The sequence below is a fragment of the Piliocolobus tephrosceles genome, chromosome 9 (assembly GCF_002776525.5).
Source record: "Piliocolobus tephrosceles isolate RC106 chromosome 9, ASM277652v3, whole genome shotgun sequence".
Lineage (NCBI taxonomy): Eukaryota > Metazoa > Chordata > Mammalia > Primates > Cercopithecidae > Piliocolobus > Piliocolobus tephrosceles.
Genome location: NC_045442.1, coordinates 39,236,416 through 39,249,513, shown reverse-complemented (window position 1 = coordinate 39,249,513; position 13,098 = coordinate 39,236,416). Strand labels below are relative to the sequence as shown.

General features: G+C 38.8%; 1 protein-coding gene across 1 annotated transcript in view; it reads left to right on the top strand.

Annotated features, from left to right (window-relative positions):
- Positions 1-13,098, top strand: part of TBC1D12 (TBC1 domain family member 12) — a 137,491-nt gene that overhangs the window by 40,974 nt on the left and 83,419 nt on the right. The window contains exon 2 of the mRNA XM_023226306.2: positions 4,850-4,973. Within this exon, the coding sequence (XP_023082074.1) occupies positions 4,850-4,973 (124 nt within the window). The remainder of the gene's footprint in view (positions 1-4,849; positions 4,974-13,098) is intronic.

Here is a 13,098-nt window from a genome sequence, read left to right as displayed (position 1 = left end):
ATCTCAGCTCACTGCAAGCTCCGCCTGCTGGGTTCACACCATTCTCCTGCCTCAGCCTCCCGAGGAGCTGGGACTACAGGCGCCTGCCACCTCGCCCGGCTAGTTTTTTGTATTTTTTAGTAGAGAGGGGGTTTCACTGTGTTAGCCAGGATGGTCTCGATCTCCTGACCTCGTGATCCGCCCGTCTCGGCCTCCCAAAGTGCTGGGATTACAGGCTTGAGCCACCGCGCCCGGCCGGGTTATTTCTTTAAGTATTTTTTCTGCCTCATTGTCTTTCCCTTCTTCTAGGTCTTTTATGGTACATAGTTGGTACACTCAGTAATGTCTCACAGGCCCCTCAGGCTCTGTTCCTTTTTCTTATTTCTTTTTTCTTTCTACTACTGAGAGTGGAAAGTTTCAATTTTCTTATCTTCACATTTGCCAGTTCTTTCTTCTGCCTGCTCAAATTTGCTGTTGAATACGTCTGGTGAATTTTTTAATTTAGTTGTTTTTCAGCTCCAGAATTTGTTTTGTTGCTTATTATAATTTCTGCCTTTACTGGAATTCTCATTTTGTTCATTTTCCCCCTTTACTCCCTTTATTTCCTTTAGTTCTTTGTCCATGGTTTTTTTTTTTTCAATCTCCTAGAGCTTTTTTTTTTTTTTTTTTTTTAAATGAAATTGATTTAATGTCTTTGGTAATTACTTTGGGTTACCTCAGGGATGATTTTTGTCAAATTCCTTTTTCTAGGTTTATGGGCCATACTTTCCCATTTCTTTGTATGTTTTGTAATTTTTTGTTGTTGACAGCTGGATACTATGAGTATTATAGTATGGTAACTCTATAAATCTGTTTCTCCCACTCCTCAATGATGGCTGTTTTTTGCTTGTCGAGGGCTGAAGCCACCTGTTTGTGACTTTATGAGCTATTTTCGCAAAGTATGTATTCTTTTTGACCATATTGTGTATGGTCACCAGTTTTTGTTCTGTTGTCTCCGTGGTTAGCTGGTGACCTGACAAAGATTTTCTTAGATATCTGGCTCCAGAAAAGGAGACAAAAAAGGTTTTAGCTTCTTTAGTGTTCTGATAAATACTTACAGTGAAAGCCACTGCTGTGGAGAGTACTGAAACTGATGCATGCCTGCATCACTCCCTCAGGGCCAGACCAACCAAAATGTACAACCCTAAATTTTGAAGGACATGATCCCCACTGTCCCTCCTGGCACCAGTTAGCAACTCTGGGAACATGGGCTGCTATCCCCACTGCCACAAGAGGTGGTGGGTGTGGTGGTGGTGGTTCTGAGGAATAGGGGAGGGTAATTGGTTTATGCATGCTGCTTATTCATACTTATGAAAGATCAGTAGCCTCTTCCTTCATCAAGCACTCCCCTGGTAGTTAAAAGGGTTTGGTCAGTTCCTAGAATTCTACTAAAGTGCTTGATTTCAGTTACTCTTAGTCTTTTTTTAAACTCTTAGGTTTTTTGAGACAGAGTCTTGCTCTGTCTCCCAGGCTGGAGTACCGTGGCGCCATCTCAGCTCACTGCAACCTCCGCCTCCTGGGTTCAAGCAATTTTCCTGCCTCAGCCTCCTGAGTAGCTGGGATTACAGGTGTGCACCACCATGCCGGCTAATTTTTTGTATTTTTACTAGAGACAGGGTTTCACCATGTTGCCCAGGCTGGTCTCGAACTCCTGACCTCAGGTGATCCACCCGCCTCGGCCTCCCAAAGTGCTAGGATTACAGATGTGAGCCACCGTGCCCCGCTCCAGTTACTCTTTCTAGCTCAACTTTTACTTTGGTAGGGAGACTGACCCCTAGATCTTTCTATTCTGTCATTTTGCATCCATGATGTCTTTTGAAGTTCAAATGTTTTAAATTTAATTAAGCCCAGTTCATCAACTTTGTATTTTATAGATCATGCTTTTGGTGTCATATCCAAGAATTCTTTTCTGAAACCATAGTGACGAAGATTTTTTTCCCGTGTTTATTAGTGTGGGTAGATAGGAAACCTTTAGGGTGCAGGCAGGTCACATAGGAATTGTAGAGAGAGTATGACTTGATGAGAACTGTCTGGCCTGTGTGGGGCTTGCAGAGGAAATTGGCACACTGATGCTGGCAAGAAGCCTTTGGTGGAGTCAGTTTTTATGTTGAGCAGGCTGCACGGACGCCATCTCCAGGTTGCGGCTGCAGGTTCAGCAAGGCTGCAAGTTTGCTGAGGGGCTGCAGTCTGGGCATCTAGCTAAGCAGAGTTTTACTGGATGTCCTCACACCTCTACCCCTGATCCACTCTGCAGCAGCTGGAAACCACAGGAGAGCCCCTTTCTCCTTCAGTGTCCCTTTGGTGCCCTCTACCCAGAAAGTAACAATTTCATGTTTGTTTTAAAGGAGAAATGATTGAAGGAATTTTTTCTGTTGTCTCAGAGCATAAAGGTGAATTTGGAGCTAAGAGGTATTAGAAGAATCATCAACAGAAATAATAAAAAGATAAATGAATTGGAAGGAAAATGATAGCCATAAATAAGATGTAAACATTTGTTTAAATCAGCTACGAAGTGTTTTCTTGATAAGTGGTATACAATGTATCAAACATTGTTTAAATTAATAGACCATCCTTTGAGGCTTGAACTTTTTTTCTTAGAAGTATTCCTAGTCCTCAGCATATTCATTATTGAAAACTTTCAGCTATTTAGTGATCTTATGAAGTAGAGAATTAAGTCACTATACATGGTCTCTGAGGTGAAACCTCCAGAGTATCTTAAAGTAGCAATTATTCTAGTGTCATATGTTTATTTCCGTTATACACCTGAGGAAATAAGAGTGTTTCTTTTCTTTATATTTCTTTTTTTTTTTTTTGGAGGCAGAGTCTTGGTCTGTTGCCCAGGTTGCAGTACAGAGGCAGTATCACAGCTCACTGCATCCTTAACTACTGGGCCCAAGTGATTGTCCCACCTCAGCCTCCCAAGTAGCAGGGACTACAAGGTGTGCACCACCATGCCTGGCTATTTATTTTTATTTTTAGTTTTTGTAGTGACAGGGTCTCACTACATTGCCTAGGCTGTTCTCAAACTCCTGGGTTCAAGTGATCCTTTAGCTTTGGCCTCCTAGTATTGGGATTACAGCCATGAGCCACTATGCCTGGCAATTTCTTTTCTTTTCTGTTTTTTTTTTTTTTTTTTTGAGACGGAGTCTTGCTCTGTCGCCCAGGCTGGAGTGCAGTGGCCGGATTTCAGCTCACTGCAAGCTCCGCCTCCCGGGTTTATGCCATTCTCCTGCCTCAGCCTCCTGAGTAGCTGGGACTACAGGTGCCTGCCACCTCGCCCGGCTAGTTTTTTGTATTTTTTAGTAGAGACGGGGTTTCACCATGTTAGCCAGGATGGTCTGGATCTCCTGACCTCGTGATCCGCCCGTCTCGGCCTCCCAAAGTGCTGGGATTACAGGCTTGAGCCACCGCTCCTGGCTTCTTTTCTTTATTGATTATCCTGTATTCTTTTGTAGGAGTCCCTTAACATTTTTCATTAAAAAGTTATTTTCTATTATCACTAATCTGCACTTTTAATATATATTGATATGGCATTTTGAGTATAGATAAATCTAATTATTTGGGACTTCAACCAGTTTGGAACTGTTTGTAATTAATTGTTTGTGTGAATTAGAAATTTTCTTACTGTTCATTTATAGCTTATGCAAAGGGTTTATATTGAGTTGAATTCATCAGTACCTTTCTAATTGGTTCATTGGGCCCTGGTCATGTTGTTTTGATGGGTACATATTTTGAGTATCATCCCTGCTTACATAAAAAAATAGGTACTTAATTTGGTTGGTTAGGACATGGGGAGATAATAGGTAAATCCTTAATACCTCTGCAGGATGCTTAATGATGCAGAGTGCAATGAGGTGGTCTCAGCTCACTGCAACCTCCGCCTCCAGGGTTCAAGCGATTCTCCTGCCTCAGCTTCCCGAGTAGCTGGGATTACAGGCGCCCGCCACCATGCCCGGCTAATTTTTGTATTTTTAGTAGAGACGGGGGGGTGGGGGTGTCACCATGTTGGCCAGGCTAGTCTCAAACTGACCTCATGATCCGCCCGCCTCTGCCTCCCAAAGTGCTGGGATTACAGGTGTAAGCCACCGCACCTGGCCTGGGTTTTTTTTTTTTTTTTAGATTTTTCAGTGAGAGATACTTTCTTCCTTGGTTATATATTGACTCTTTTGTAATAAGCTTTCTTGTACATAGCTGGCCTAGGAAAAACAGGTTACATGTATATATTGTAGCAATAGGGGATTGGTAGTTATAATTTTATAATAAATAAATTATTACTGTAAATAATATTTATCCAAATATTGTATTACTTAATCCTTTAACTGTTATATAGTTTCTTTTAAATGTTTTTGTTTTCAGAATTTTGGCTGTTATTGTTAAGCACATGTACAGTCAATTCTAGTATACTTTGTAGCTGATTTAGACAAATGTTTACATCTTATTTATGGCTGTCATTTTCCTTCCAATTTATCTTTTTATTATTTCTGTTGATGATTCTTCTAATACCTCTATATAAGCCAGATAGTCTTTATTTTAAGTTCTGGGACACATGTGCAGAATGTGCAGGTTTGTTACATAGGTATACATGTGCCATGGTGGTTTGCTGCACCTGTCAACCCGTCATCTAGGTTTTAAGCCCTGCATTCATTAGGTATTAAGCCACATATTCTTAATTGAGCCTTATTATTCTAAGTAATAGTGGTGTAAGTAGTAGAAATCGTTTTATTTAAAAGTATTTTTGTTTTTGCTTTGGGAACAAACTTATTATAAAATTACTGTTAAATAGCTCTCTGGTTACAAAAAACACAATTCATGTAACTTTTCTGTGTTTCAGAAACCTTTTTCCAAAAAGGACAAAGGAACTCAAATCAGTTGTCCATAGTGCTCCTGGTTGGAAATTATTTGGTAAAGTCCCTCCTAGAGAGAATCTTCAGAAAACATCCAAAATCATTCAGCAGGTAAGTACTGACATAGCCATGTAGTTTACCCTAGCTTTTTAAGCATTCTTCTTCTTTTTTTTTTGATAACTAACCTTATGCCATTTTTATTCTTATTTTTCTAGGTACGGACTTTTGGGATTTTAAGTATTTATAGGGACCTGCTAAATTTTTTAGAAAAACAGGTCACATATTTTCTGTTGTCTTTTGTAATTGTGAAAATTCTTCAAAGAAATAGAACATTGACTTTTTTTTAAACCAGTTATTCCTTGAATCGATTTTTTAAAAACTTAGCTAATCACTCTCACCACATACTGTTTGACTTCCACTTGAAGTTGGTAGCATTTGTCAGTGGCACAGTTTTTCTGAATATTGGTTGTTGTGAACTGATGAAATATTAAAAACCAAAAACTGAGTAGATTATGAGGTTGAACTCTTTCCTTTGTCACTTTTCTGGTGTCCTCTCTAAACCAAGGACTTTGTAAATGAGAAAAGTTGGTACACAATCTGTTTCTAGTAATTTGGAAGCTATTTCTTCTGATATCTCTATTAACATCTGTATTCTTGAGTTCTTAAGACTTTCTGATCTTATTTGACTTCTGAACTTTGGCTCTTCAGTACTAGATTAGTGAGAATGGAAAGCAGTGAGACTGGATCAATCTGCAGTGTTTTAAAGTTCAGAGAAGTTATTGCTCAGAAGACGACACATAATACATTTCCTATTTTTATCCTTCCCAATTGCAGTTTACCAGGTTTAACACAGCTAACATTTATAAAGACAATCACATGAAGGCAATAATCGTCATTCAAATTGGAAAAGATACCTTCCTTTAAGGATTTAACAGTGTTCCTTTTATTGCTCAGAAGAAAAACTGGTTTTCCAAGTAATATGAGAAAATAATTTTAGATCTTTAAAAACATTATTGTAGTTGTTTTTCTTCTTTTTGCATTTGAATAAAAGATTTATTTTTTTCCTCAGGAAAAAACAGAAAGTTAGGGGAACACACTATGTTTTTAGAACCCATATTATTTTGTAGTTGGTCCTAACCCTTCCTGGCACAGCTGTCAAAAGCACTAGCTGTTTAAACAGAACCAAGGTGTTCACCCCCATAGAATGTACATGCACGGCACTACATGACTGCATGTTTGTCCCTGAGAGAAGCATAAGACAAACGGAAGTTGCTGAGAGAGCTGTCTTTCTAAGCAGCCCCTCCCTTTCCCTTTTGAAGGATTTGCCTGAACTATGTAGCTAGTCAGCACTTAGACCATGTGCCTCCTCCTCTGCCTGTGAACTAACTTAATTTCTTTTTTCAAGAGACTTGGTATTGTTATGTCGCCCAGGCTGCCTTCAAACTCCTGGGCTTAAATGATGATGCTCCTGCCTCAGCTTCCTGAGAAGCTGGGACTACAGGTATGTGCCACCACACCTGGCTTATAGTTAATTTTCTTTACAAGTGATTAAAATAGTGAATAATTTATCTATTGGTACTTAAAACTGTGTGCTGTGATTCCTAAACCATGTGCTCAGACACTCTGGTGTGCTGCACTTAACACAGTGGGGTACTGTGGGATATTTAAATTTTTTCAGGCAAATTCAGTGATATTCCACATCAGTTGGATATGGTGCAGACTGTTAATTTGAAGCAGTACACAGTTCCAACATTAAGTGCTACTACATACTTTTCTGTGACATCATATCTTTGTGAATCTGTTTTTTCTGAGTTTGTTGTGATAAAAACCAGATACTGTACAAAAGTCAGCGTGGGAATGGAAATTAGGGTGAGGTCTAATCTGCTTTTAAGGTTTGAGAAATTGTATCCAATGCATAAAGCCACACATGCCCAAATTGGTAATTAATTGTGGTTATTTAAGAATGAGGCTGGGTGTAGTGGCTCATGCCTGTAATCCTAGAACTTTGGAAGGCAGAAGTGGGCAAATCACTTGAGGTCAGGAGTTCAAGAGCAGCCTGGCCAACGTGGTGAAACCCTGTCTCTACCAAAAATACAAAAAAATTAACCAGGCATGGTGGCGCATGCTTCTAGTCCTAGCTCCTCAGGGGATGAGACAGGAGAATCACTTGAACCTGGAAGGTGGAGGTTGCGGTGAGCCAAGATCATGCCACTGCACCAGAGCAAGAATCCCCCACCTCAAAAAAAAAAAAAAAAAAAAAAAGAATGAAAGAAAACATATTTCTTTTTTCAATTTATGCGTATTTTTTTTTTAACCGGTTACTAAGTGTTAAGATATACATCCTTATTAAATTGTTTGGACATAGCTACTTATTAAGCAGAATCATTAGGTATTTCTTTTGGCTTAAGAGTTACTGTGAAAAAGATTAGAGACACTAAAGGCATTGATCAAGAAAGGTTGGGAATCTCTGCTATTGTGACATCTTAAATTTTAGCTCCTTTGTTTTTTTTGGTAAAGTCTGAAAGTAACTTCTCTTGTCTGGAAGTTTTCAGAAGACCAGGTTCGCCCTCTAGAGGCGAAACAGTGGTCTTGCTACTGAAGGTTTTTACAGGTATTCTTGATTTTGTATAGTAGTTTAAATATGCATGCACATACATTTTTATATATTTATATAAACTACCATTCTATGATATTTTCTTACCATAAGTCTCTGAATAAATTACTGGTTGGATAATTATCTTTACTGGTATGCTGTATACCTTTAATCTGCTATTTTCATTTTGGAAAGCCTTTCATTTTGGAAAGCCTCACATTCTCTTTTTTATACATATGGTATAAAAACTTGATGAGTGGGCTGGGAGCAGTGGCTCACACCTGTAATCCCAGCACTTTGGGAGGATGAGGTGGGCGGATCACGAGGTCAGGAGATCGAGACCATCCTGGCCAGCATAGTGAAACCCCATCTCTACTAAAAATACAAAAAATAGCTGGGCATGGTGACACGTGCCTGTAGTCCCAGCTACTTGGAGGCTGAGGCAGGAGAATCACTTGAACCTGGGAGGCAGAGGTTGCAGTGAGCCAAGATTGTGCCACTGCACTCCAGCCTGGCAAAAGAGTGAGACTATGTCTCAAAAAACGGCAACAATAACAGTAAAACTTCATGAGTGGTCAGGAAAAGAACAGCTCTTTTTTATTTGAGAAGGAGGAGTAGCGTTGAAATGTAGTTGCTGCCTCTGCCTCTGCGGCCCCTTCTCTGATCCTTTAAACTGATGATTATTTCTCTGCGCCACTTACTTTAGTTTTTGAGCTTTCCAGCTATGTCACAGGTATTAGTATATATTTCAATGCCCTTTTTGTGGTTATGTTTGTTCTCTGGGAGGCATTATGTATAATCAAGTCATTTTTCTTCTGACCCTTTTCCACCTTCAAAGTATGTATCAGCTGGGTGCGGTGGCTCACCTTTACTGTCAACACTTTGGGAGGCTGAGGCTGGTGTGTCACCTGAGGTCAGGAGTTCGAGACCAGCCTGGCCAACATGGTGAAACCTGGTCTCTACTAAAAGTTCAAAAATTAGCTAGGTGTAGTAGCAGGTGCCTATAATTCCAGCTGCTCAGAAGGCTGAGGCAGGAAAGTCACTTGAACCTGGGAGGCGGAGGTTACAGTGAGCTGAGATTGTACCATTGTACTCTAGCCGGGATGACAAGAGCAAAACTCTGTTTCAAAAAAAAAAAAAAAAAAAAGAAAGAAATGTATTACTTTTACTATGTGATGGAACATGTTTCTACCTCTTGCTTTCTACTATCTCTACTTCAGTGTGTGTCCTCTACTCCCTATTTGTCTAATTTTGCTGTCCTCTTCTCTGCAATTCTCATTTTTCAAAGTGGGCATGATTTTCTTTTTATTGTAATGGTAAATTTCCAGTCTTATGTCTCTGTTCTAAAACATTTTTTCACAACACTGATTTCTGAATTCTCTAAAAGATGAATATAAAACTGTGTATCTGAGCTCCTTTACCACGTATGCTTTCAGATAGATGTTATTATGTTTGGAATCAGAAACTGAAAGTGAAGACAGTATCAGTAAAGCCATGAGGAATGTTAGGACACTTCTGTCATGTTTTGGGATAGGGTCTTAAGGTGTTAAGGCTTTAGGAAATGAAGAGGTAGCTGGCAATTTAGGTGTAAAAAACTGCTTGGAGAAATGATGCCTCACTTGCTTTTTGAATGGTAAAGCAGTAAGCTTTATTAGGAGATTAGAGTAGTAGTATTTCATTGGCTAATAACTTTTTAAAGCAGGTCTTCAGAAAGAAGTTGTTGATTCTTTTAAAACATTTTTTGAAAAAAAAAAAGTTTTTTGGGGGAGATGGGGCTCACTGTGTTGCCCAGGCTGGCCTTAAACTCCTGGGCTCAAGCAATCCTCCCGTCTTAGCCTCCTGAGTACAGGACACTACAGGCACACACCACTGTGCCCTGCAGAGTTGCCATATTTTAAAATATGTTATTAAACCAAACATTTCTTTAATAGAAAGACATCTGTAGGGACATGGATGCAGCTGGAAACCATCATTCTCAGCAAACTATCGCAAGAACAGAAAACCAAACACCGCATGTTCTCACTCATAGGTGGGAATTGAACAATGAGATCACCTGGACACAGGAAGGGGAGTATCACACACCAGGTCCTATTGTGGGGAGGGGATATGGGGGGAGGGATAGCATTAGGAGATATACCTAATGTAAATGACGAGTTAATGGGTACAGCACACCAACATGGCACATGTATATATATGTAACAAACCTGCATGTCATGCACATGTACCCTAGAACTTTTAAAGTATATAAAAAGACATCTGTAAGGTTACACCTAAGTAAAGAAAAAAAGATTTAATTTACTTTAAGTTATTTAGTTTAAGTTTTAAATTAAGTTTTTGCTGAGTGCGGTGGCTCACGCCTATAATCCCAGCACTTTGGGAGGCTGAGGCAGGTGGATCACTTGAGGTCAGGAGTTCCAGATTAGCCTGGCCAACCCCATTTATAGTAAAAACACAAAAAAATTAATGGCCGTAGTGGCGCTTACCTGTAATCTCAGCTACTTGGGAGGCTGAGGCAGGAGAATCGCTTGAACCTGGGGGGTGGAGGTTGCAGTGAGCGGAGGTTGCACCACTGCACTCTAGCCTGAGCTGTTTCAAGAAAAAAACAAAAACAAAAACAAACAAACAAAAAACCCTTTTTTCTCTATTATTAGTGAAACAACGCATGATTATATTCTCTTTATAAAATATAAAACATGGAATGATGTATCTCAGTTCACTTTCATATTTTTAGGACTTTTAAAATTCGTTTTTTTGTGTGGAAGACACGTAATTATTTTTGCATGTATATATTTTGCATATGTGGTATTTATGTTTTTTTCCCATTTCAAGAATGAAATGTCACCATATTTAATTATATAGATGTGTATATATACACACACACGTATATATATAATTTAACTTTACATATTTTGTACCTGTAGCTTTTCAGAGATACGTGAGTTCATAAGTGAAAGAATAGGTTAAATATTTTAAAACTTTTTTTATTCCTGCAGTAACTTTTATTACAAGTCTAATCAATTTTAGTGCTTTCCATGTTAATAGTAAAGAAACATAAAAAACATTTTAGGATTATAGCAAAGTCAAACTGACTGAAGTTTGGCATTTAACTTGATGATCAATTCCCAAATCACAAGAACATTCGCAGTATTACTTTTTGAGGATTATCACACGTGTTCTCTTGCAGATGTGAAATTCCACTTGTGGCCTTTTGAACCAGTTGTTGAGCCAGGTTAAAAATTACATCTGTTAATTATAAATAGTATTTCAGTTATATCGTAGTTCAGTTGACCTGAGTATGTTTTTTTTTTTCTAAATTAGTAGGTAAAGTTGGAATACAGCTACATGATTTGTCTTAGAAACTCGAAACTGCAAGTGAGAATGATTTCAAATGAACCATGTTATATATAATTATGATACAATTGCATACTAGATTGAATATGCACTGTTTATGTCAAACTGATAATCTCTCAGTGAAACTTATCTCTTTTTGCTAGGCACTGCTTTTATATTGGCATCTTTAACATGAAAATGAGATTGTAGTCCTTAGATGATCAAGTTTTTCATCAATACTCATGCCATTTTCTGGTGAAGTTTAAGTTGATTGGTTGAATCAGTTTCACATAACTTTTGACAGGTGAGGAAAAAAGTTGTAAGATACTAATTTCTTAATCAGACAGCTTCAAATTGTTTAAAAGTAGAATAGGTCGCTTTCCTCAGTTAAGCCTTTGCTTTTGAAGTTGTTTACTGCAGGAACAACATTATGGAACGGACTAGCATACATGTGTTTTGTGAGCAGTAGTTAAATGTTACATACATAAAACTTAGAACATGTTAGAGCTTAATTTTCTGGTTTCTGATTTTATTGGTATGTGTAATAGAATATTTGAAAAGTTTATTGGTTTTAATTATGCTTAAATATCGATATTCTTGCTGTAAAATTTGACTAAGTACTGCAAAAACAAAGCAATTCTTTCACTGATGTTAAATTGTAGAGGGGCTGGACTGTGTTCAGAAGTTATTCTTTAGAAATTTTGTTTTTGAGACGGGATCTCACTCTGTTGCCCAGGCTAGAATGCAGTGGCATGATCATGGCTCACTGCAGCCTTGACCTCCTGGGTTCAAATGATCCTTCCACCTTAGCCTCCCTAGTAGCTGAGACTACAGGTGCACACCACCATACCTGGCTAATTTTTTTACAGTAGAGACAGGGTCTCACTGTGTTTCCCTGGCTGGTCTTGAACTCCTGGGCTTAAGTGGTCCTCTGCCTTGGCCTCCCAAAGTGTTGGGATTACAGGCATGTGCCACCATGCCTGACCAGAAGTTCTTCTTGAAAAGTTTAAAAAATTGTTGCACTATTGCATGTTTTGTTTTCACCTTTATTTACGTTATCTGTTATCACCTTGAAAAGGCAGTGAATAACTACATTTCCAGTTGCATGTGTGTTCTTTATTGATGGTTAATAAATTATTATGCATTTCTATGTATAAATGGATTTCATAAAAATTAATTTTTGTGGTCTAAAGATTGGAGAGGAGCTAGTAATATTTCTGGGCCTGTGCTTCTGGGAGAAGGGAGAAGTTATGAGCCTCAAGAGAGAAACCTAAATAATTTTTTTTTTTGAGACGGGGTATCGCTCTGTCGCCCAGGCTGGAGTGCAGTGGCCAGATCTCAGCTCACTGCAAGCTCCGCCTCCCGAATTTACGCCATTCTCCTGCCTCAGCCTCCCGAGTAGCTGGGACTACAGGCGTCCGCCACCTCGCCCGGCTAGTTTTTTTGTATTTTTTTAGTAGAGATGGGTTTCACCGTGTTAGCCAGGATGGTCTCGATCTCCTGACCTCGTGATCTGCCCGTCTCAGCCTCCCAAAGTGCTGGGATTACAGGCTTGAGCCCCCGTGCCCTTCCGAGAAACCTAAATTATTAATTAAAGAAAAGTAAAAGAATAAAGTTAAGTTTTCACAAATTAAACAGGATAGAATTTGAGGGAATGTGTTTTTTCACTTTATCAGAAACAGAGACTTGGAAAGGGTTACAGTTTGAAAATACTCTGAATATCTATATTTGATTACAGGAATACTGTTTTGTATATCAACATTATATTAAAAGTTGTATTCATCCTGTCTTTGTCTCAGACTTGTATCTTATGGCAGGCTTCAGACTAAAGAAATAAGATCGTGCTAATAACTTTGCAAAAATAAAGTTGACTAAGGTACTCTTATATGCCAGAAAGTGATGAAATGCTTTGCGCCGAGATTGCAATTGAGCTTGAAATATAGGATGGGTTTTTTGTCTCCTAATTCATAGATCTGGAATAAAATTTATGATCTATAAAGACATCATAATCAGCTAAACCCTGTCTATCCCAAGCATAATGGTTTCCTCAGCTCTTAGATTAAGTTGTGTAAGAGACTCTCTTTATCTTGGGCAGACATGGTCTTGAGGTAGCAGAAGTGGGGAGTTTTTCTGCTTCTGAAACATTATTCTGGCTCTCTATAGATTGTTCACAGCATATAGAAATAGAAGGATTTTCTCACTAATGTGGTTTAACACTAACCCCTTTAAGGGGGAGTGTTCCTACTGTACATTGAACCTCAAAGTCAAGTCAGTTAATGGATATATCAGGCTATTTTGGCTCTCTCCTTGTCT